General features: G+C 40.8%; 1 protein-coding gene across 44 annotated transcripts in view; it reads right to left on the bottom strand.

Moving 5' to 3' along the window:
* Positions 1 to 19,016, bottom strand: part of RIMS2 (regulating synaptic membrane exocytosis 2) — a 456,016-nt gene extending 437,000 nt beyond the window's left edge. For 43 of the 44 annotated variants that reach the window (XM_038164450.1, XM_038164024.1, XM_038164200.1 and 40 more), the window contains exon 1: positions 18,703 to 19,016. In XM_038164450.1, coding sequence (XP_038020378.1) covers positions 18,703 to 18,872 — 170 coding nt within the window. In that variant the 5' untranslated portion in view covers positions 18,873 to 19,016. The remainder of the gene's footprint in view (positions 1 to 18,702) is intronic. The other variant, XM_038164373.1, reaches the window with a different exon arrangement.
* Between the last annotated feature and the right edge of the window lie 2,562 nt (positions 19,017 to 21,578).

Below are 21,578 nucleotides of genomic sequence, written 5' to 3'. Positions count from 1 at the left end.
TAAAGAAACATGGGGAAACAAAACTAGGGTTGAAATGTAGAGTACAACTTCCTTTAAGTGTATCTGACAGATTGAGAAACCACAAGTAGGTTGTAGCAAAGCAAGGAAGTGAATAAGCAAATGAACAGAAACTGATAGGAACCAGGCTCACGCATTTCGACTGGCACGGCTGTCTGTCAGAAGCAAATTAAAAACAGTACTTCTGCTGGAAATGGTGCAGCTGACAGCACAAAAAAAAGCTTCAACTATCAGATGCCAGGTCTTAGAAATAACATTAAATAAATAGGCCCTTTTAGAATTTCGTTACTTTGATGCTTACTTGACAAAACTGGATGAATTTATCAGGACAGCAGTTAATTTTGTTAGCACCCATTTCTTTAGCAAGAGAAATATATAGGGATTTTCCACCAAAAAGAGCTAGTAGAAAACTGTAGCTACAAAGATCATTCTGGGCAATACAACAGCTATATTTACATACTGTCTACTACAGATAAAAGAGTGTTAAGGCATTTTAAAAGGCAAAGTAAAAAACTTTGGATCAGAAAGATTTTCTTAATGAGACCCCAAAGGATTTTGAATAGCTATTGTTTATTTTTTAAAAATAGCTGTAGTTTTTTATTAAAATCATATGTACACACATACAGAGGATATTTCAGATTTTTAGTAATAGTCAAGTGCATTCATAACTTCTACTTTGCACTTTATTATTGAAATACCTTTTTTTTAGCTTTAAATCAGAAATGTTCTTCAAATATTTTTTTATTTCCAGAAACATTTGTAAAAAAAATTGATTAATGTAACTCAAATAGTGTGCGTGCTTTTAAAGGTGAGCTAGCTGTAGAGAGAGACCAAGAATCACTGAAAGTCCTACTGTCCTCCCTTTATCTACTGTAAACAAACAAAAACCTAAAGCTGTATCTACGTAAAAGCTGATGTCATAAGTGAAAATATCAATTTGCAATTTCCTTCAGCGCCTTCACTTTCTATTACTGTAAGCAGAATACTTGCTACACATGTGATTATTCTTGAACATTAACCCAAAGCTTTATCATGTTTGTAAAACACACACTAATTTCAGTTGATTAAATTGTGAACCTTTATACTGCGTGTATTGCACAAATTGATGTTACACAAAAATATCCACAGGTAGCAGAGTAGTCAAAGATGTATGAGGTTAGTCAAGTAATTAAGTTTAAAAAAATAAAGGAGCATGCTCTAGAACCAACAGTGAAAACCAGTGAGTGCTGATACTACAAGGCTTGCTAACTTCTTCACCTTTTACAGGTACAGCAGACAGCTGAATGAATTTCAATAGTTATAACGAATAACTGTAATTTTTCTCTTGCTAGGTTATTTCTGGACAAGATGGCTCAATTTTTATTTTATCTATTTTATATTTATCATATAAATATTTACATATAAATATATAAATTCATCTAATAAAATTATATTATCATATGAATATCCACATATTTTATCTATTCATATACATTTGGTGGAACACTGGATATTATTATGTTTATCCACTTCTTAGAAGGGAAAATAATATCAATCTTTACAGAAATTACCAGAAAACACCTTACTGTGTAAGAAAAGTAAAGACATCCACAAAACATTAGGAGTCAATCTACAATCCATGCTTTCACTACTGCTTCCTGCTCAAGCAATGGTAACAGTAAATGTTAATTTACTGCTAGAGGAAATTTGGAAACCTGTACAGTGAATATGTAAATAAAATAAACATCCTTTTTATCAAGTAAGAAGGCAAAAAATCTTACAAAACCAAAGAATACTATTCTAATGTGAAAGACTGTGTTTTCATCTATTTCAAGATTTCACCAGGATGGCCACTACACCTCACTTCAGACTGCTGCTCTCTTCACTCTTCCTCAGGCAGCAAAGACCATTCAGGAAGTACAAATTCATGGCTTAAATTCTACAGGGCTGGAACAAAGTGGTCTGCAGTCTCTCACTCCTGCATGGCCTCATAGGTTTTGACATAAATGATGAGAAATGATGGGTGTAATTTCTTTTCTTTCACAATAAGATTAAATCAGAAGTGATCTAATGACATTAGTAGACTTCTAACAGAATAAGAGAATTCAAGTTAAACCAAAATTCAGCTCTATTGTTTCATTATGGAAACAAAATTTTAAGGAAAGCAAAACAAGAAAGCCATTAAGTGTTTTATTTGCCAGTGAGAGGGTCTAAACCAAATATTTTCTTACAAGCTTCATCATATCTCTAGAAAATGAGCTGGGGGAAGTGAACAACTTCAAATAAGTCTGTATTAAAATACAAAGAACTGACAGACTTAAATGGTCATCTCCCAGAATACTTTTCCATACAAAACGGATTTTAAATGAAAAAATTTGGAAATCCTATCTTGTATAACTAAAATGAAAGCAAAATAAAAATATTAAACTAGAATTTCCTTTATTTAAAACTTATTTGGAATATTGGAAGAAATATGTAACTTCTTGTGTAGAAAAAGTTCTTGTTAAACATGAACATGTCTTTCACATTATCTTTTATTTTTCAGAATAATCCCATCATCTCAGGTAGATCTCTATAGAAGTTCTATTCTTGTTTTCTAGAGAGAGAAACATCTAATATAAGTGCTCCTTCTTTACATATAGCATTAGAGGGAAAGACCTTTTGGTATTTCATTTTACACTAACACAGACATTCTAGGCACCAGTACTACAAACCAGTAATGGAGTCACCATACAGTCAGGCACTGGAAATTTTTAACCAGCCACTAAAACAGTCCAAATATTACCCTGTGAGAAGGTAAAAGCTCACTATATCCTCCAGAAATGTGTGTCTGACATTGATAGGAAGAAGTTCAAAACAAAGTTGTAATAAAATTGCTGGCTTCTGAATTAATACAACGTTTTTTAAATGTATCATTTATTCAGATTTGGAGGCAGCAAATCTTTCCAGAAGAGTGGGCTTTGATCATGAAAGGAGGACCATCACAGTCATTTGGGGATATTACACATGTTAACATGTTAAAATACTGCTTTTGAAGTAATTTTTACCAGGACTCTAGAGGGGAGACATAAGAAAGGGGACAGCTGTTTTATTTTTCAATACAATGCAGATGAAAGATGAAAGTTACAGCAATCCAAGAGAAAAACATTTTAACCAATAGTAGAATGCAGGTCCTTAGGAATACTGGGCTAATATTAGCAACCAAGTAGTACAAAATATGTGAATATTTAATATTCCTACATAATAGTCCTAGTCCTGATAGATTCATTTCTCTTCTGAAAGAATGAAATGTCCTTCTAAATATAGCATTGCTTAAAAATAAGAATGCTAGGTAGGCATTCAGAAAATTGCTACTAGCATGGCAATATTTTTAATTGCTATATTTCTCAGTCATTTTTTTAAAATTCAATTAAGCCAATGAGGCTACATCTCAAATGCACAAGTAAGTCTGCAAGCCTGCAACTTAGGAGAATCAATTACTTTTATTGAGATTATAAAAAATTAAATGCTTTGATGCAAGGTCTATCTTTTTCTTATGTGTTGGCATAGACAGTAGCAATGATAAGTTCACACTTTGTATTTCTCCACGTAATCTTAAAAACATTCAGTAGTTAATGAATTCATGACCCTAGCATATTGAAAGTCAATCATAATTTTTGTAATCTACAAGATCTCTATTTAAAATTATGTTTCAGTAACAAATTAAAATTGGAACAGAACTATTTCTGTGTCTTCTTTTCAAAAATATTGACATAGTCTATATTTCAAGTAAATTGCTAACAAATTTAGAGCCAAAGTCATCACACAGTTTAAATAATCCGATCTTCCCATACAAAATCTGAAATACTAGGGGAGAAGCAGCTCTCCCATTATCTTACACAACAAAAATACTGTCCAGTCACCTGTGAAAATACAAGTGTGCATGTGTGCGGCAATTACAACAACGGCCTTTGCGACACACCTTTCATTATTTATGTCCCAGATCACACTAGAAAATGCAACAACACAGCTTTACAGAGCTCATTCACTTAACCCGAGTCATCTCAGGTATTTCAACTCACCTTTTTGTCTTCTTCCTATGAGCTGAACTAACTTACGTCTGAAAATCAGAGCTTTAAAAGTGTTAAAGAAGAAAACCTGCTGTTTAATGTAGAGACACAAAACCTAGTTCTATCTAAAGTAACAACATTAATGACTTTCCAACTCCAGTTATTCAGCAGAAAAATTTCATGAGCATTTTGTGTTCTTCACCAAAAATTTTTTCAACACTACTTTTGGTGGCATTGATTCACAGACCTTAAACAGCAACTTCAAAATCAAAAACTAGTTTGTACATGTTTTGTCCGCTGGTTTTCTCAAAGACTGCAACATAACCAGTCTTTGCAGACTGTGGAAATAGTGGTGGAATAATTCCATTGCTTTCAGAGACTCCAAAAGTACTGTAGCTAATCTCTCTCAGCCCCTCAGCTGTGCTAGCTCAGCATTTTGTAGAACTGTGCAGTAAATCAGATGAGTTCGTTTCTGTAGCTTAAAAAGATGCTCTGCCAAAGTGATTAAGTGGGAAAATATTTTTTCATTAGTTTAACCTCCCTGAAATAGTTTCACTAGGCAGTTCAACAGATACTTGCACCAGGGCCATGATGGTGTCATGGAGGCAGGAAGGAGCAGCTGGGCTGGCAATGGAGCTGCGGATGCTGCACTGACAGCACGGAATTGCCTGGGGCTCTGGAGCTGAATTTAGCCTCTCAGATCTGCCTTCTAGAGAAGCCTCTCTTTTTCATACTGGTTTGATTCCGCAGGGACCCAAGAAGAGTAACATCTCTATGCTCAAGCTAGACTTTGCAAATATATTTGCTAAATAAATATTGTGATTACCTTGGATGGCTGCCAGACACCCAACAAGTTATTCTTTCATTGCCCTTCCTCAGCAGGACAAGGCAGAGAATTTGATGGAAAAGCTCATAGGTCAAGATAAGGACAGAGATACCAATCACCAGTTACCACCCTCCAATTTTGGAAGATTAATTCAAATTGTTGACGCTTAAAAACAGGGTAGTACAGTGCAAAAAAATCTAAAAACACTTCTCCTCTCTGCCTCTTCCTTCTTTTCAGGATCAGCTTCACTTATGAACATTCTACCTCCACACTTGGAGCAGTGTAGGTGGAGGGGGCAGGGATATTGTGGTCAGTAGAGAGCTCTTGATCTCTGTGACTCCTTTTTCCCTCATACTTGTCCCCTGCTCCAGTGTGGGGTCCTTCCCATGGGATACAGTCCTTACTGAACTGCTTACTGAACATGGTCCTTCCTACAGCCTACAGTTCTTCAAGAACTGCTCCAGTTCTCTCCCATGAGGCACAGTCCTTCAGGAACATCCTGCTCCAGCATGGGGCCCCTGGAGAATCAGAAGTCTTGCCCAAAAACCTACTTCAGTGCGGGTGCCTCTCTCCACGGGCTGCAGTACCTGCCTGGAGCCTGCTCCATAGTAGGCTCTCCATGAGGTCCCAGCTTCACACAAGATGCATCCACCTGCCCTGGCATGAGGCCCCCACAGGCTACAGGGGCACAGCTGCCTCACCATGCTCTTCACCATGGGATGCAGGGCAATCTCTGCTCTGGTGCCTGTGGAAACCTCCTGCCCCTCCTTCCTCACTTTGGCATCTTCAGGGCTTGTTTCTCCCATATTTTTCTCACTCCTTCTCTCTCACAGCTGTTGCACAGGATTTTTTATCTTCTCTTACACGTTTTCCACAGAGATAATGCATGACTGTCCAGCAGTGTCACTAATGGACAATATAGCCAGTGGCAGATCCATTTTGGAGCTGGCAGAAACCAATTTTTTCTGACATGAGGATAGGTCTTGGTGTCTTCTGCAACCCCTGTTGCCTCACCCCAACACCTGAACATGTAGATGCAGCATGAATACTTCCTTCACACCAGAAGAAGTGACACCATTTTTAGTTATGAATCTAGTGAGTTACACGCTTCCATATAGGTTTCTATAAGTTTTGTACGTTTCCATTTATTATAGCAACTTAAACTTAATCATGAATTAAAAGGCAAAGAATAGTTGGGTTGGTGGGCATCAGTTCAATAACTCCTTTCCTTCCTTTGTTTCACATACCAAGAAAATTTTTGAAGAAAATCTTTATATTAAGCTGAGACTAAGGGTAGAATACATTTCAGTGACGTAATTACAAAAACTATCATGCAGATGTTCAAACAGTCCCTAAAAAGATACTAATGATGTCCAAACATACCAAGCAGTAGAAAGGCACAGTAGAATTTAAACCTCTTTCCACATCCTAATACCATTCAGGAACTAAATAAAATAAATATACTTATGTCCAATATAGAAGATTTTTAATGGCAATTTCCCTCTTTTAACACAAACCAACATCTTTCTTTTGGGCAGCTTTACTGAAAATCCAGCAGTTTCAATGGCAGGCAAGAGCTGTTTTAAAATAGGTCATCATGTTTAGTCTTATTCATGTTAGGACCAGCAGTCCCTTTGAAATACAAATTTTTTGTGGATTACTATAATAAAACACTCCTAAGCCCTTATCAAAGAAAAACCTTGTGGCTATGAAGAGCGACAAAACATGTTACCAATTCTAAACTGCTCTTTCTTATTTAACCTAAAAATAAAATTAGGAGCATATCATTAATTATTTCAATAATAACAAAAATTACATACATCAGTGCTTTTACTTATTATAATGACCACATGATCAATACCTATTGAACTATGACTTAATTTCCACAATGAAACTCCAGATTCATTGAATGATTTTTGATTATTAAAGTTTTATTAGAAAAAAATTATAAATCTAAACAAATGCACTATTTTAACCTATATTCCTTTTAATAAACAAACTTCTTACTTGTAACTAGCTGGTCTTAATTAAGAAATAGTTATTTATATCTGAGACATTAAGTTAGGATATGGTGTTATCATTGACTATCATTTTTATCACTCTGTGCAGAACAAATATGACTATTCTTACTAAAAGTTAAAAATGTAATTAAATGCTTATTTTGTCTTTCTCCAAATAAAACCTTCTTCTATACATGAGAATATCTGTGTTATAGAAAGCTTGGGAATATATAACTCAGACCAAATTTTAGACAAGAACACTGCAAATTCTGCAGAAGACAAACTCATGTAAACTACAAAGTAGTTAAAACACTTATCTTCCAACCATGTCTAAATAAATTCAAAATACATAAATGTACATTAGTGCTCAGCTATAGCACATCAAATTTCATTCAGCTTTGGCCACCTGCATTTTCAGATACCAAGCAGACAGAATTCAAGGCCTTCAAATAACAAGTACTTTCGCGGTACTCTACCCTGAAAGCGCCTTTTCTTGGCCCAGTGCCTTCAGATCATCCTCTACAGCAATTTTTGAGATGAGCCATAAACACGGCAGGAAAAAAAATAGATTTGGATTTTTAATATATATTTTTAAACTTGGAAGATACAGTTTTTTATGAGAAATATGGGTACTTGGTAAAAATACAGTTTTCTTTCAGTCATATTGGGATTTTGCTTAACTTTAAAATCTGGTGGAATCTTTGGTAAAGTTCCTCAAAGAAATTAGAATTACTGCTTCCCTTGAAATGTCTTCTGATGTAATACGTATTAGCATGGAAGTAATATCAACACTTCAGAAATATTTACCATTCACTTAAACTTAGCCCATCAGACATACTACTTATATGTAAATCAGACTATCATCAAAGTATCAACAGGCATAACCTTACTACCAATCCAAAAAGCTAATACATTAATAAAAACCAGAACAAGGTGCTTCATTCTATCCACAGAATAAAATTAAATTCCTAATTTTACATAGTTCATAGTGATTGCTGTGATATTTCGTCACTTCATTACTGCAACGTTACAAGTAATTTGAAAAAAAAATATATTTTCCTGAAGCATTTTAACTCCAGTAAAAAACACATGTTTGATAAAAGCATAATCCTAAGCCTTCTAAAAGTGACAGTGATGTTATTTTTCTACCTGTTAGATAATACATGGTTCAGCTGTCACTTACTGTGCAGCAGTGGGTTACACAGAATGAAATGAATCATAATCGCAATGACTAGTCAAATTAATGAAAGCATGCTGAATCAAAACTCATGCTCCCAAACTGTCTTAGGGCCTGATTCAGCAAAAATATTTTTTATTTAAATACCATACAGCACATTCCACAGATACCTGTTTATCAAAATTTTCAAAGCAAGTAAATGTTGAATTCAGAATGCATAGCAGGACAACAGTATGTTTTTAACACCCTGCCATCAAAAGTCACCTATCAGTTTGTAAATGCACAGTAGTTAAACAAATCCCATTAAAACAATACATAGCAAAAGAAAGAGGTGTGTGAGTTAAGGAAAGGAACTGTCAAACTGAGTTTATAGAGCTTTCTTTGGGTCTTAACCTTAAATTGTTTTAATCCTACAAGTAGTAGACAAATCCTGTTTGTGACTCCCCATCTAGCAATCTGACTAGCTTCATCAGTGAGATTCTACCTTAAAATATCTGTTAATCATTCTTACTGGGGAATGGCATAGGAAGGCTTTCTTTGCAACATTCTTTTGATGATGGGCATGCTTCATCCCACATGCTGGAAAGCCAAGGTCTTCTTTTAGATCTCATTCTTCAAAGGCTTTCTGAATTCAGTATAATAAATATACCAAATCCTAAGAATGACCATGGACTAGAAGGGAAGCATACTCAGGTTCCCAGCAATGAGTCTCAAATAGTAAAGTTACGGATAAATGAACATATCCTAATTAATAATTGATAGAAATATAAACAAAATATGCAGATTCACAAGCAGCTTCCAAATATGCAGATTCACAAGCAGCTTCCAGGGAACAATAAATGTCAGTGTCAGCTGGCAAAGTGTCCATGGCATTCTTACAAGACCAAATATATAATGAAGAGTTACTCTCAAAGGCAGAACTCTGTAAGGCAGACTCAACTAACCTAGCTCCAGAAGTCTGTGAGACAGACCTCTACATCTGACAAATCACTCTATCTTCTTTTTAAGTCCACAGCCAGAAATAGGCTCTGCAATTCATTTGGCCTGTTTGAAATGTCTAATTTAAGACGAGATGGATCACATCCTAAAGGCACCTCTTTATTTCCATTTGCTTCAAACTGAGCCGAAGTGATTTCAGAAATGGATGTCTTCCTCTGTAGGCATTCAGATCTGGTCAGAAGAATCCCAAAGAATTTCTGGGCTCAAATAGTGTAATCCAAGCTCTAAATGATGTAATGTGGGAATGAAAAAGATACCAAAACTGAGGCAATGATGGTCATTAACCAAACAGTTCTATGCATGCTGAACTTAAAGTCTGATTTTGTGAGGACTCACACCTCATGATGGATTTATTTTGATGCCAGTGTTAGTTCTCCCCTATAAGAACTCCTCGGTATGTAGAACAGTGTGAGCAGACTTTTTCAATCAGGAGTATGGACAATCACTTCCACTACCCACCTTCTTATCTTCATTAAACCCCTAATAATTATGTCCTTTTGGGACCTCAAATTTTTGTGAAATTTTTTTAAGTCAACCAACATCTTGTACCTACTGAATAAATATGGCAGCAGATGCAACTGCTTCCCTTAAAATATAGCATTTGTGTATTTCCAAGATGGTGAAAGACTTCCTTTATCAGGAAGAGATTTGAACACAGCTCTCACTTCCCAAATGAACAAGTTATGGGTAAAACTGGAAAAGTTTATTCTGCACCCTAACAATGAAGAAATACAATTGTGCAGTCAGGAATGCAAATGGACGGGCAAGAGAAAGTCAAAATATCTCTGTGATTAGGATACTCTCTCTCCAGAGGCAAGTCCTCATTCCCGCTCCAAGGGCTGTTGTGCATTTTATTTAAGCAAATTGAACGCAAAATTCATAAGAAGCATCTGATATAGACAGAATACAACTCAATGGCACTAAAGACAAGCACTGCATAGCTGAGGTAATCAAATTCAAAACACAAAATGAGGAATGACTGATTCAACAGGAATTCTGCAGAAAAGCATGGTGAAAGATAGTAGATCACAAACTGACCATGAATCCATAAGTGCTATACCACAGCAAAAACCCCAAACACATGTGACATTGTTTATATAAGGAAAGAGTTCTGTGCAACACAGTTTTATCCTCATGCTCTCCCCATACTTTTGCAATATGTGTCTGGGTTTGGACACTCTATTTCAAAAAAAATCAGTCAAAAAGTATATATAAAGACCAGCAGCAAGAAAGGTCAGAAGTCTAGAAAATATGACTTGTTGAATCTACATAAAAGAGTGATGAAAATACATGGAGGAGGTATGATCACATTTATGGAATACATAATAGGTTGCTGCAAACAGAAAAATAACAGACTGCATTGCATTTCCATTGTGGACAGAGTAAGTAGCAAATGGCAGGAAAGAGATTTTGGTTTAACAGTAAGGGGAAAATTCTGTGGTAAGGATAAGGACTTTGAGTAACTGAGACATTATCTAGGGAATTCAAGAAATCTCCATCCCTGGTTGAGTCAGTAGTGTAATCATTCTTCTCACACCTTTCAGTAGTAATCTATCATTTGAAAAATGTAAAATTTTCATACTGTATACAAGAGCTTTACCCTAAGATCTATTTGGCCCACTCTTCACTTTATGCTACGTAGGCAACCCAGCACTTGCAGAGATGATTATCTTGAATTCAGTGCATTGTCTGCTATGTGCCCTTGTCTCAGCCAGGAAGGCTAATTATTTCACTGGTTAGGTGGGGTCTCACAATTGCAAATCATTAGTTTATACAAATAAGTGTCACAAACTGCTGTCTTAAGAGCTGGTCATGCCTTGAGGCAAAGGAGAAATTGGAAGACCTGTTGAGGTCAAAACCAGCTATGTTTTCTATTATTCTGTGTGTTCTCTGGGCTTTAAACAGCTTTAAAATCACTTCTCACTCATCCTTTCTGTAATCAGAAAAATGTATCAATGCATCAAGAGTTAGATAAACACTATATGGAAAAAGATTTCTTGCTAACACACTGGAGTAGACATTTCTGAAAAGTTATGCGAAGGATGGTTGTAAACCATTTTCCAAAACAGGCTAACTGCTTCAAACTCACAATTTTATTTAAAGGTGAAAAAATTGTATGTCCTTTATATGCTTAAGATAGTACACATTCTAAAGTAAGTCTGCCCTCAAAAATACACAAAACCAAAATGCCACGTTATATCGAATATCTAGTAATGTTATGACCTGTTAAATATCCTGAGTACACATACAATATTGTATTTGCTATAAGAAATGATTCACCTTAAAAATATTAATGTCAGATAAAGAATAGGTCATCAGGAAGTATTTAAGCTACATCATATGAGATTTAAGAAGAAAGAACCAACCCCATAGAGAGAGTAAACACAGAAAATAACAGGCTTTATGTGTTGTTTAAAGTTTAAAGATTTTCTTATGAATTTTCAAAATAGAAGCACTCAGACTTGTTTGAAACATGAGTTCAACTCTTGCTAACTCCTGCTAGAACAAGCCAGGTATCTCACTATCTTTTTAATAAAAAAGTAGGAAGTTTAAATGAAAGATATTCTTTATGGCCTTACATCAAAACTTAGAAACTCCTAAAGATACATGTATATAAAGTCAACTACTACGACTATTACTTTTCCTCTATCAAAACATGAGTTTAATTTCTTTATCAAAATGCAACTGAGATCACTCTGCAAGCACGTAATGTGATGACAGTTGATACTTAAATTCAAGACTATAAAAACACTGTCTTCTACCTTCAATGACAGAAACCAGCAGAAATTGCTTTGAACTCTTACTCTCCAAAAATTACATGTATTTTCTTCTTATATGCTCTGCTATTCCCCTACACAATCTCTTTTTGTTTGTTACATTCTTACAGTCTCAGTCCTTACTGACAGCTTTGCAGCTTCAAGATCATAGCTTGGAGAAACTACATGAGGACACAGTCACCACACGACATCATGCAGAGGCAGCTGTTCAGCACAGCACTGATTTTGCAATGTTACTGTATCACCAGAAGTATAAATCACTCCTGAGATGAAGTTGTTGGAGTTTACTGAGTTTACAAATGCACTACCAGATTTAGTGTAAACTGTTTTTATTAATAAACTATAACATACCCTCAACAGAGTTACTACAAGGATGTAACAGCTCCTCCTGTTACACCATATAGTCCTGCAAAAGAGATCTAAACTCAATAAGCATTGAAAACAATATAGGTTGATATGAACTTCAGATTTATAATATGAATAACTTTGCCTGAACAATGACTGCTTTTGAATGCCATTTGTAGACACCTAGTATTTCAAGAGATTCTTCCTGCTTATGAGCTTAAATTAAAACAAAGAGTTGCCCACTCCTAGAGAGATGAGGTTGTCTAAGGTAAATTGTAGCCAGTAACCTTGAATATTATTAAAACAGTCCATGTGATCTAAACTTAACTTAAAAAAATCATCCTCACCTCAAAGCTCATTGTTAATGTATAATGTCTGTCACAGTAAAACAGGTATAGATGAGATCATAACTCATCACTCAATGTGTTCCTGGGATTTTATCTCCCCAAATTTCTGTCAAAATGCATCATCTGTGAAGACGTCGGGGGAAAAGGAAAGATCACACCAAAATAATCCTTCTTGGAAAAAGGTGGTCTAATGGTCTTAGAAACTGCCCTAGCATTCTGACCGACTGTAAATATGAAAACAAAACTTGAAGGAAGCCACTAAAGGAAAAGGGTGAGGGGTGGCATTAAGCTGAAGAAAATCCCGTTCCACTGGATTAAAATTGCAAGTTCAAACTATTAATTTACTTTTTTCTCCCTATAATGGAACTTGGAATATGTTGCAAGTATTTTAAAACTTCACTGGCAGGGTAAAACCACATTTTACACCAGTTCTGCAGTAACCTATCCTTTCTGTCTATTTTGACACTTACAATACATACACACTAATTAGCCACTGTTTCAATGGAAAAATCAATTATTTGACATTCTCAGTTATTTAAATGTTACCCGGCTCAGAGATGAATGCAGACAAAACCCAGAATGGACCATTCAGTCCCCTAGCCTCACCTCCAGAGACCACTGCATTTCACCCAGTCTCTGCTTTCCAGGATGCAGTCCCAGCACCTTAAAATTATGATCTCCACTCCTCTCTTTTAGACGTAAAATTAAATTGCCTTTTCTTCTTTTTTTTTCAAAGAAGTGCAGAAAGATATTTATTTGACAAGACTGCAGAAAGCTTATACTATCTGGTGTTGAATGTCTATTTTGAGGTTCTTTTTAAGCTAAATTCTGTATCTGTTAGACTATTTTTCAGCCCCATACAATGTCAAGCCTTTCTACATCCAACAGATCCTACTTGTACTTCTTGAATATGGGAACATCAGCACCATTGCAGTCTTCTAAAACTTTACTCAACATAATAATTGTCAAGGCAAATAATTAGTGTAACTGCCACCCTGTATAATCTCCAAATATATTCTGCTTAGTCACTAAGAGGAAGTACTACTTTAATCATTTGTAGACAGTGTCTAAAAGTGAGTTACGTTCTTTAGAGAACAATTGTAAACACCAAGTCTTCTTGAAGAACAAATGGTACAACCTGACAAGTATTATCTACAGTATAAAATGTCTAAGCATGTAATAAGAGTGAAGAACAAGGACCAATGACAACTTTGAGAGAGGCCCAAAAAGCAGCACAAATTATTAAAACAAAAGAAAGGGGAGACTATAAAGAATATTACAAGGGAGTGGAATGAGGTGGTAGGAAGAGAAGAGGACATGGCAGGGCAGGAAAGAGGGCAAGTATCCTCCTCAACTATATATATATGTTTGTGTAACTTCCACTATCACTTATTTTATACTGCATAAAGTTATTACTTTTAAAGTCACTTGGACCATAGTTGATTTTACAATACACAGAAACAAGAGCAAAATGATGAGTGGCGTAGCAATGAACTGTTCTAATCAGCACCCCAAATTCAGACAAAATGCAGTGTAAAATAATGGGAGCATAACATAACATTGCCTGGAGTGCTAGTTTACTATTTAGTCAAAAGCAAATCTTTTTGCCTTTTACTCTAGAAACTTTAGGAATCCCTATACATATCTCAATTTTCCAAAAGCAAAATCAATAATCACCATATATATCTCCTTGTTCTCTCCAGCCCTGAAATTCAAACCCAAAACATACAATGCTTTAAGAAAGTGTAAATCAGAGCTGGTTATTTATAAAGTAGGATAAATATTTATAAAACAGTACAATAGCTTTGTGAGTCTGATATTTACACTTCTGTGAGTCATGGCCTTCAACTTATTGCTTCCTCTTCCCCAGGTGAGCATGCTGCCCCACACCTCACAGAGCCATACAGAGCTCACAAAGTCCAGCTTCCTTGAGGTTTGCTTGTCAGAGATTTTGTTTCATTCAGTGTAGCTACCCCATCTTTATCACGTCTGTGCAATCACTGCCACAGTAACTGAGCCTGCAGTACCTTCCTAAAGTTCACTCTGGACTTGACAGTGGTGGTTCATAGAGAGCTACCATCCTCTAGCTAGCCCACAATGTTTCCATCTTTCTTAGGTAAATCTGACAAAGCCACACACTTTTAAAATAAATCTTTTACAAGGACCTCATGGTAAACCTGTAATGCTTTGCAAATATATGAAAAGTTGGATGATTTCATTAAAAAATTTTTCTTGGGAAAATTTGTCTACTACTGGGCCAGACTCTCATGAAAAGTTGAAATACATGTCTTTTCAGAGCTATGAGTCTGACTTCGTGAGTCTAACTTTATCTTTAGAATTGCTCAGCAAAGGAGATGGAAACTTGTTATATTTCAAGTAGGAAAGTGTAGATGCACATCACACAGACTGAAACAGAAGTCTTAATAAATAATGGCAGCATCCTAACATCTATTTTTTTTTCCTGTGTGCATTGTCTCAATGCAGTTCTTTGATACAGAAATAAAGTACAAATTAAAAGTAAAAAAGCACAAGACTGATCCCATAAATCAGTCTGTATGGAGGAAATGTGCTGTCTAAAAGGTGTTTGAAAACTTCTACACACAAAACCAGATTTTATAAGAGGAAGGATGTGCATAATTTAAAGGAAAAGTGATCATCAAAAATTCTATACTCTATCCAAGTCAGTAAAATATCCACAAAGAAAAAAGTTGAAAATATGTAAATATTCTTTAAACAGCAAAGACTTATGCCCAGAGTACAGATATAAATTCACTCTGTCACGCATTACGCATATTAAATTTTATGCAAAATATATATTCAATAACCTTGTCAAAAAGACAACTTCTTAGCCCATAACACTCAAAATGCACTCCATGGTCTGCAAAAATTTCAGAAGAGAGACAGTCAAAGCAGCAGAGTTTGCCACCCGTCCTTTTTAAAGCAGAAGCTCCACCTCAGGAACACAGTGCACAACTGTAGCTCAGCATATTTCACAGACCAAACCAGGCCAAAGGACAGAGCAAATCTGGAAAGCTTCTGCTTTCCATGCCATCATGTTCCATCAGATCCTGGCAAGAATTCATGCTGACCCGATCACTATTAGTTGCTACAGATTACAACTCAATACCATCTGTATTTCCTTTCCCAAAATGAGTAAAACAAGCATAAGGAGAAATTATGTATCTATTTTAAATCCACACATCTTTACCCCAGGGAGTGAAAGGAAAAGAATAAATAGTCCACATTACAGATGTGAGTCACACTACTTAATGCTCTTTTGGAAAGTGCTCAAATACCACAGTGATGGGAACAGCATAAGAATTTGAAAAACACAAGATAGAAACAGAATGGAGAAAGGAAGTAGAGCCCAGGGAGTAGCCATTCATACTGACACTCAGTCACCATAAATGATTTAAAAAATAAATAGAGGGAATACATGCTTGCTGCTTTCTTCAACATTTGAACAGTTCTTGTGTTAATATCTCTAAATGTCAACTCTTGTTTTCAGCAGTTTTTTTTTAATCCTGCTATATTTCTCCACAGAATGAAATGACACAATTTTATTGCTGAGGCAAAAATACCTTCCACTTCAAAAGAATCTTGCCTTCGAGGAGAATTACACTTGAACAAAGGCTGCAGGATTTAGCTCTATATTTACCTCTATGCAATAACAGTAGTTCATTCATATAAACATGGGGGGTTTCTTTTATATTCTTCCTCAGAAGGAAAATATCTCTCAGGAGCATTAAACTCAGTAATATCTACATAAAGACGCTGGTATGACTTGTGGAGGGTTGTGCTTGATAAATTTGTAGATATTTTTAGAATAAACATGTACCTGATGGTTCAAGGAGACACTTCATTTTAAGAAAAATGAGACTGATGAGTTATTCATCTGACACCGGCTCACTTCTCACTACCCTCTAAAATATTGTGGGCCATCTATTCAAATTCCATTGACAAGAGCATTTTCCTAATAGCACTGCTTTAGGCTATCCTTTATGCATAAACTTTACACCTTACCATCTCCCTTGCAGCTTACGCAGAACTCAAGAGGACACTTTTAGTGAGACATAATGAGAAACTAAACCAAACAAAAATTCAAGATATGATCAAGACCTTTTCTTTGCCCATTGTCTGCTTCCAAGATTCTCAATATTACAAATGAAAACAATTCTGCTTCATTTCTTAAGTTAGTTTTACCTTACCATTACTTGAGAAAAGTTTAACAGTCTATTCTTCATTTGCAAGCTGATCCTAGTATTGTACTGATATTTTACTTTATATGAGATCATAAATATTACTGTCCACAGCAAAAGTTGACAGGAACCTTCTTTAAAATTTTAATGCTATTATTATATATTTAAAATGCAGCCTTAATTCCTTGAATTCCTGCAGCTTCCAACTTGAAATTTCATTTTTGTTAATGATTTTTAAGAGTGTGGAAATTTTAGACAAAAATTTGCATTTATTTTGGTATATCACACAACCTAATAAAATAGTCTAAATTGTTTCAAAACAAAGTATCGCAATAGAAAACAAACTGTAGAGCAAGAGATTAAGATGTGGTGACAAAAGAAGGTATGGTACTTTATTTCCAGGGCTCACATTACACTGACATGCTTCAGCATGTTCATCCAATTAAAAAAAAAAACTTTTTAAACAGACTTTGAAATGTTTTTAGGAGATCTCCTCAACATTTAGAAGCTGTCACACAAAGTATATTTGAAGTTTTTGGTATGATGCAGTGAATCTTGGAAACAGACTTCCAAAGTCAGCAACTAAAGCCCAGAAGGCAGTTTCCAGCTGCGGAGTGTGAAAGGCCAGCTGCAATTAACATGTCCAAGACAAAACGCTAATTTTGGTACCAAAAAAAACCACTTAGAGCTTAGAGCTTCAGCTTCACCACACTCATCAAAGTCAGGTCCATGACAGCAGTAGCTTTGCTTATTTTTAAGCCACTAGAAGTCAGCGTGGTTACTCCATCACGAAAGGTGAACAGTTTTCTCGACTTTACTCAGTGTCTGCCAGCCGACTGGGGCAGGGCGTGACCCACGCCGTGCCCGGCAGCGGGACCCCCGGGCCTGCAAGGAGACCAGCGTCACCCGGGGAACGGGGCACGCTGCACGGGGAAAGATCGCGCTGCCCGGGCCCCGCGCTCGTGCCCGGACACTCCCGGTGCCGAGCCGGGTGGCCGCGGACAGCTCCCGGTGCTGAGCTCGGCCGGGTGGATGCGGACAGCTCCCGGTGCTGAGCTCGGCCGGGTGGCCGCGGACAGCTCCCGGTGCTGAGCTCGGCCAGGGGGATGCGGACAGCTCCCGGTGCTGAGCTCGGCCGGGTGGCCGCGGACAGCTCCCGGTGCTGAGCTCGGCCGGGGGGATGCGGACAGCTCCTGGTGCTGAGCTCGGCCGGGTGGCTGTGGACAGCTCCCGGTGCTGAGCTCGGCCGGGTGGCTGTGGACAGCTCCCGGTGCTGAGCTCGGCCGGGTGGCTGTGGACAGCTAGCTCCAAATGCTGAGCCGTGTCTCTCCGGACAGCTCCCGGGGCCGGTGCCGGGGCCGGGGCCGGGGCCGCCCCCACGCCCGCGCCGGGCAGGCGGAAGGCGTCCCGCTTTCCCGGGCGCCGGGGCTCACGCTTAGAAAGAGCAGCGGGGCGGGGGCGGGCGGCAGACACGTTGTCGGGGGAAGATGGCGGCTGTGGCAAACCCACCCAGCCAGGCGGCCGGAGCCCAGGCCCCGGCGGTGCCTCTCCGCCCGGCAGGGCCGCCGCCGCCAGCGCGGAGCCCGCCGCGTCCCCGGCACCGGGGCCGATGCTGCCGGTCCGCCCCCTCCGGCGGCGCCGACCGCCGCCCCGACCCACCCCCGTCCTCCCGATGGAACACGCCGGGTGAGGACGGCACCTGTGCGGCCATGTTGGGCGCCTGGTTCCCGCCGGCGCCGGGGCGTGCGGAGCCGGAGCCGCCCCGCGGAGCGCGACTAAGGCAGGCGCCGAGCGTTGCCGCGTCCCTGGCCGCTCCCGCGGGTCCCTCCCGCCGTGCCCCACACTCGCCCGGCGCTGAGCACCCCTGCCCGACCCCGGCCGCCCAACTCCTCTCTCCCGCCCTGGCCGTGCCGCCCCCGGGGCCAGAGGGGAGACTTCCGCGGCCGCGGGCCCGGGAGAACGAGAAAGGGATGCGCCCGCCCTTACTTGAGCACGGATTGCTCCTTCTCCTCTTCCTTCTTCTGGCGGTCCATGACGGCCAGGATGATCTTCCGCTCTTCCTCCGTGAGGTGGCTGAGGTCCGGCATCTCGGGCTGCGGGGCCGGAGGAGGCTGAGGAGCGGCGGGGCCGCTCCGGGGCCCGGCGGGAGCCGACATGTTTGGTGGGAGCTGCCGCCGCCGCTACGAGAAGCGCTGCCCGAACTCCAGCAGCACCAGCGGGAGCGGCCGGCGCCGGGAGAAGCACATACAAATCAATACCCTGTAATCAACCGGCAGCCTAATGACGGCCCCGCCGGGGAGGGGCGGGGTGCCCGGCAGCCCCGACCTCGCACCCACCCGCCGGGCCGCCGGCGGCAGCGGGAGGACGGGGACGGAGGGGCCCCGGGGGGCGAGCAGGGGGAGCGGGAGGGGAGAGGGCAGCAGAGGAAGGGCCGGGGGCGGGGTGGGGAGGGAGAGGGGAGAGGGCAGGATTAGCCGCGGGAGCGCTGTGGTTTGGGTGCGAGCGAGATTATCCCAACCCCGAGCGCCAGGCAGGGAGAGGGGGGACGGAGCGAGCGTCGGGGGGTCAGGAGACGGGGGCAGCGACTGCCGGGGGGGCCGAGGGGGTTGCCGTACGAGAGCGGAGCCCCGGCGCCCCGGGGCGCGCAGCGGGGAAAGCCCCAGCGGGCGAGCGCCAGTCCCGGCCGCCGGCCGCGGCTCATAATTCCTCGCCGCCGTCCATGGAAGGGGCCGCGGGGCGCCGCGCTCGCCTCCCGCCGCCGCCGCCTCCCGCCGCTCCTCGGCCGGACCGCGCCGCTTCCTGCCGCCGCCTCGCTTGGCTGGTGCCCTCTCGGCTGCGGGATGGAGTCCGCCTAACCCATGGCATGGCGGAGAGCCGGAGTCACGGGAGGGGGCTCCGCATCGCCCCGCTGCCTCCCTCTCCTGAGCCGAGCGGCGCGGGGCGATGCGGGGCCCGGCTGCCGCCCCTAGCGGCGCCGCGCGGACTGGCGGCGGGGGGCGGCGGGTGGCAGCTGTCCTTATTTATTTATTTATCCCCGCACAAAAAATGGACGCGATAAAAATCACGCGAGGAAGGACAAGGAGGAGCCAAGGCGCCGGCGACGCGCTGGGAGGACCGAGCCCGGCGGCCGCGGGGGGGCAAGGGGGAGGGCGGGGAGACGCTGCGCGGCCGCCGCTCCCGCGTCTCCCGCCGCTCCCGCTGCTCCTGCCGCTCGCAGGGCGGCCGGAGAGGGGCATCTGCTCGGCCGGGCCGGTCCCCGAGCGCAGCCCTAGGGAGGAGAATCTGGCGCGGAGGAGCGTCGGCCCCGGGAGGAGGAAATGGAGGCAGAGGGAAGGGCGAGGGGGAGCCGCCCGGGAGGCGGCAGAACATCCATATCCCCGTCCCCTCGTAGGCCCCACGGCACGGTCCGCAGTTCGCGCAGAGAGCCGCAGAGCGACATCGAGGGAGGCGCGGGGTGTGCGCCGGGCCGGCCGCCGGTTCCCCCGAGCTGGGAGCCGCGTCGCTGTTCAGCCGTGCTAATCCAGCCCAGCAGACCTGCTGCTCCACGATCGCCCACACAAGGTCCTGCTGGAGCGTCCTTCACCCCACGCAAGGTGTGAAATCTACCCCAGCGTCTGTCTGGACAGATTCCTCTAACCCAGAAGAGCAAGAGTGTGACACCCATTAGAGAAGCTTGGAGAAGAATGTCCTCCTCCCACGGGGCACTAGGTGGTGGTGAAATAAACCTCTCAAAACTCTTTTGCTAACTATAAATCCCCCACCTGAAGAGTCATTTTGTGGCAAGAAATAACTTCTGGAAAAAGCATCCTACAGTACCCAAAATGCCGTTCAGACCAAATAAATGGGAAATACCCTATCCAAGAATGCCAAAGAAACGATTCAATACAAATCTGTATGTTTTTACTCTGTAAGGGACAATAGAGTTCTGCTTGCTGTTCTCTCACTTTGTGAGACAACATCATTGCTGGATAACATGGAAGTGTATACAGCAATAATAAAGTGATTTTTAAAAGTTTAATTTGAGCAGTTTGAAATCTTATCCCAGATCATATAGTCTTGGAGCTGGTGTTATTTGTTATCTGCCATAACATCAATTTATAACCAGGTGCAAAGTCATGGGGAAAAAAGTCATCTTCCAGAACCTATTGTGGTCCTCATTAGCTGTATTTCCACAGAGAATAAATTCTGGGATGCAGGTCCACAAACTAAACAGTTCTGTCTGCGTGTGAAAACACCATTCCTTTGTGGAAACAAATTCTGGAGGAACAGATTGTCGCAAGGACATGAGAGATTTGCTGTGGTAAAGCAGGTCTTAACAATAATATCTACCTATTATCAGGCACATATATTCATTGAATTTTATTTTTTTCTGAGAAATGTCACTGCAATCCTTAGCTAAAGGAGATTATTCCATTTCTTGATGTAAACTTGTTTATAACAGACCCTATGGTAAAAACCATAAACCATTCTGTGAGACACTGAGCGTATAATATTTAAGCAGTTTATAAGTACTATGTATTATGTTTAAGTCCTTGTAAAATAAACTGTGATTTTTCATTCCATCCTGAAAGCATTCTGCTCCTCCAGTTCACATCACCTTCACCTTTCAGACTGGATTCCAGCCAGCTGGCTCTCACCGAATTCCTTGTTTCTTCCAGGCACTAGATAAATCTGGCATTGAAGTCAAAAAGAAGAGGAAATTTAGAACCATGTGTCATCAGATTCCCAAAGATAGTACATTCTTTATCAATCTATGAATGTTGAGTGGAAGAATTAACTATAGAGAAGCCTTTGGAATTTTATCCCAGGGAAGAGAAAAACAAGAGAAATCACTCAATCACTTCTAAGAATGATTACAAAAA

Source organism: Motacilla alba, chromosome 2, assembly GCF_015832195.1.
Source record: "Motacilla alba alba isolate MOTALB_02 chromosome 2, Motacilla_alba_V1.0_pri, whole genome shotgun sequence".
NCBI lineage: Eukaryota > Metazoa > Chordata > Aves > Passeriformes > Motacillidae > Motacilla > Motacilla alba.
The sequence above is the reverse complement of the archived record's forward strand: the minus strand, read 5'-3'. Positions and strand labels throughout refer to the sequence as shown.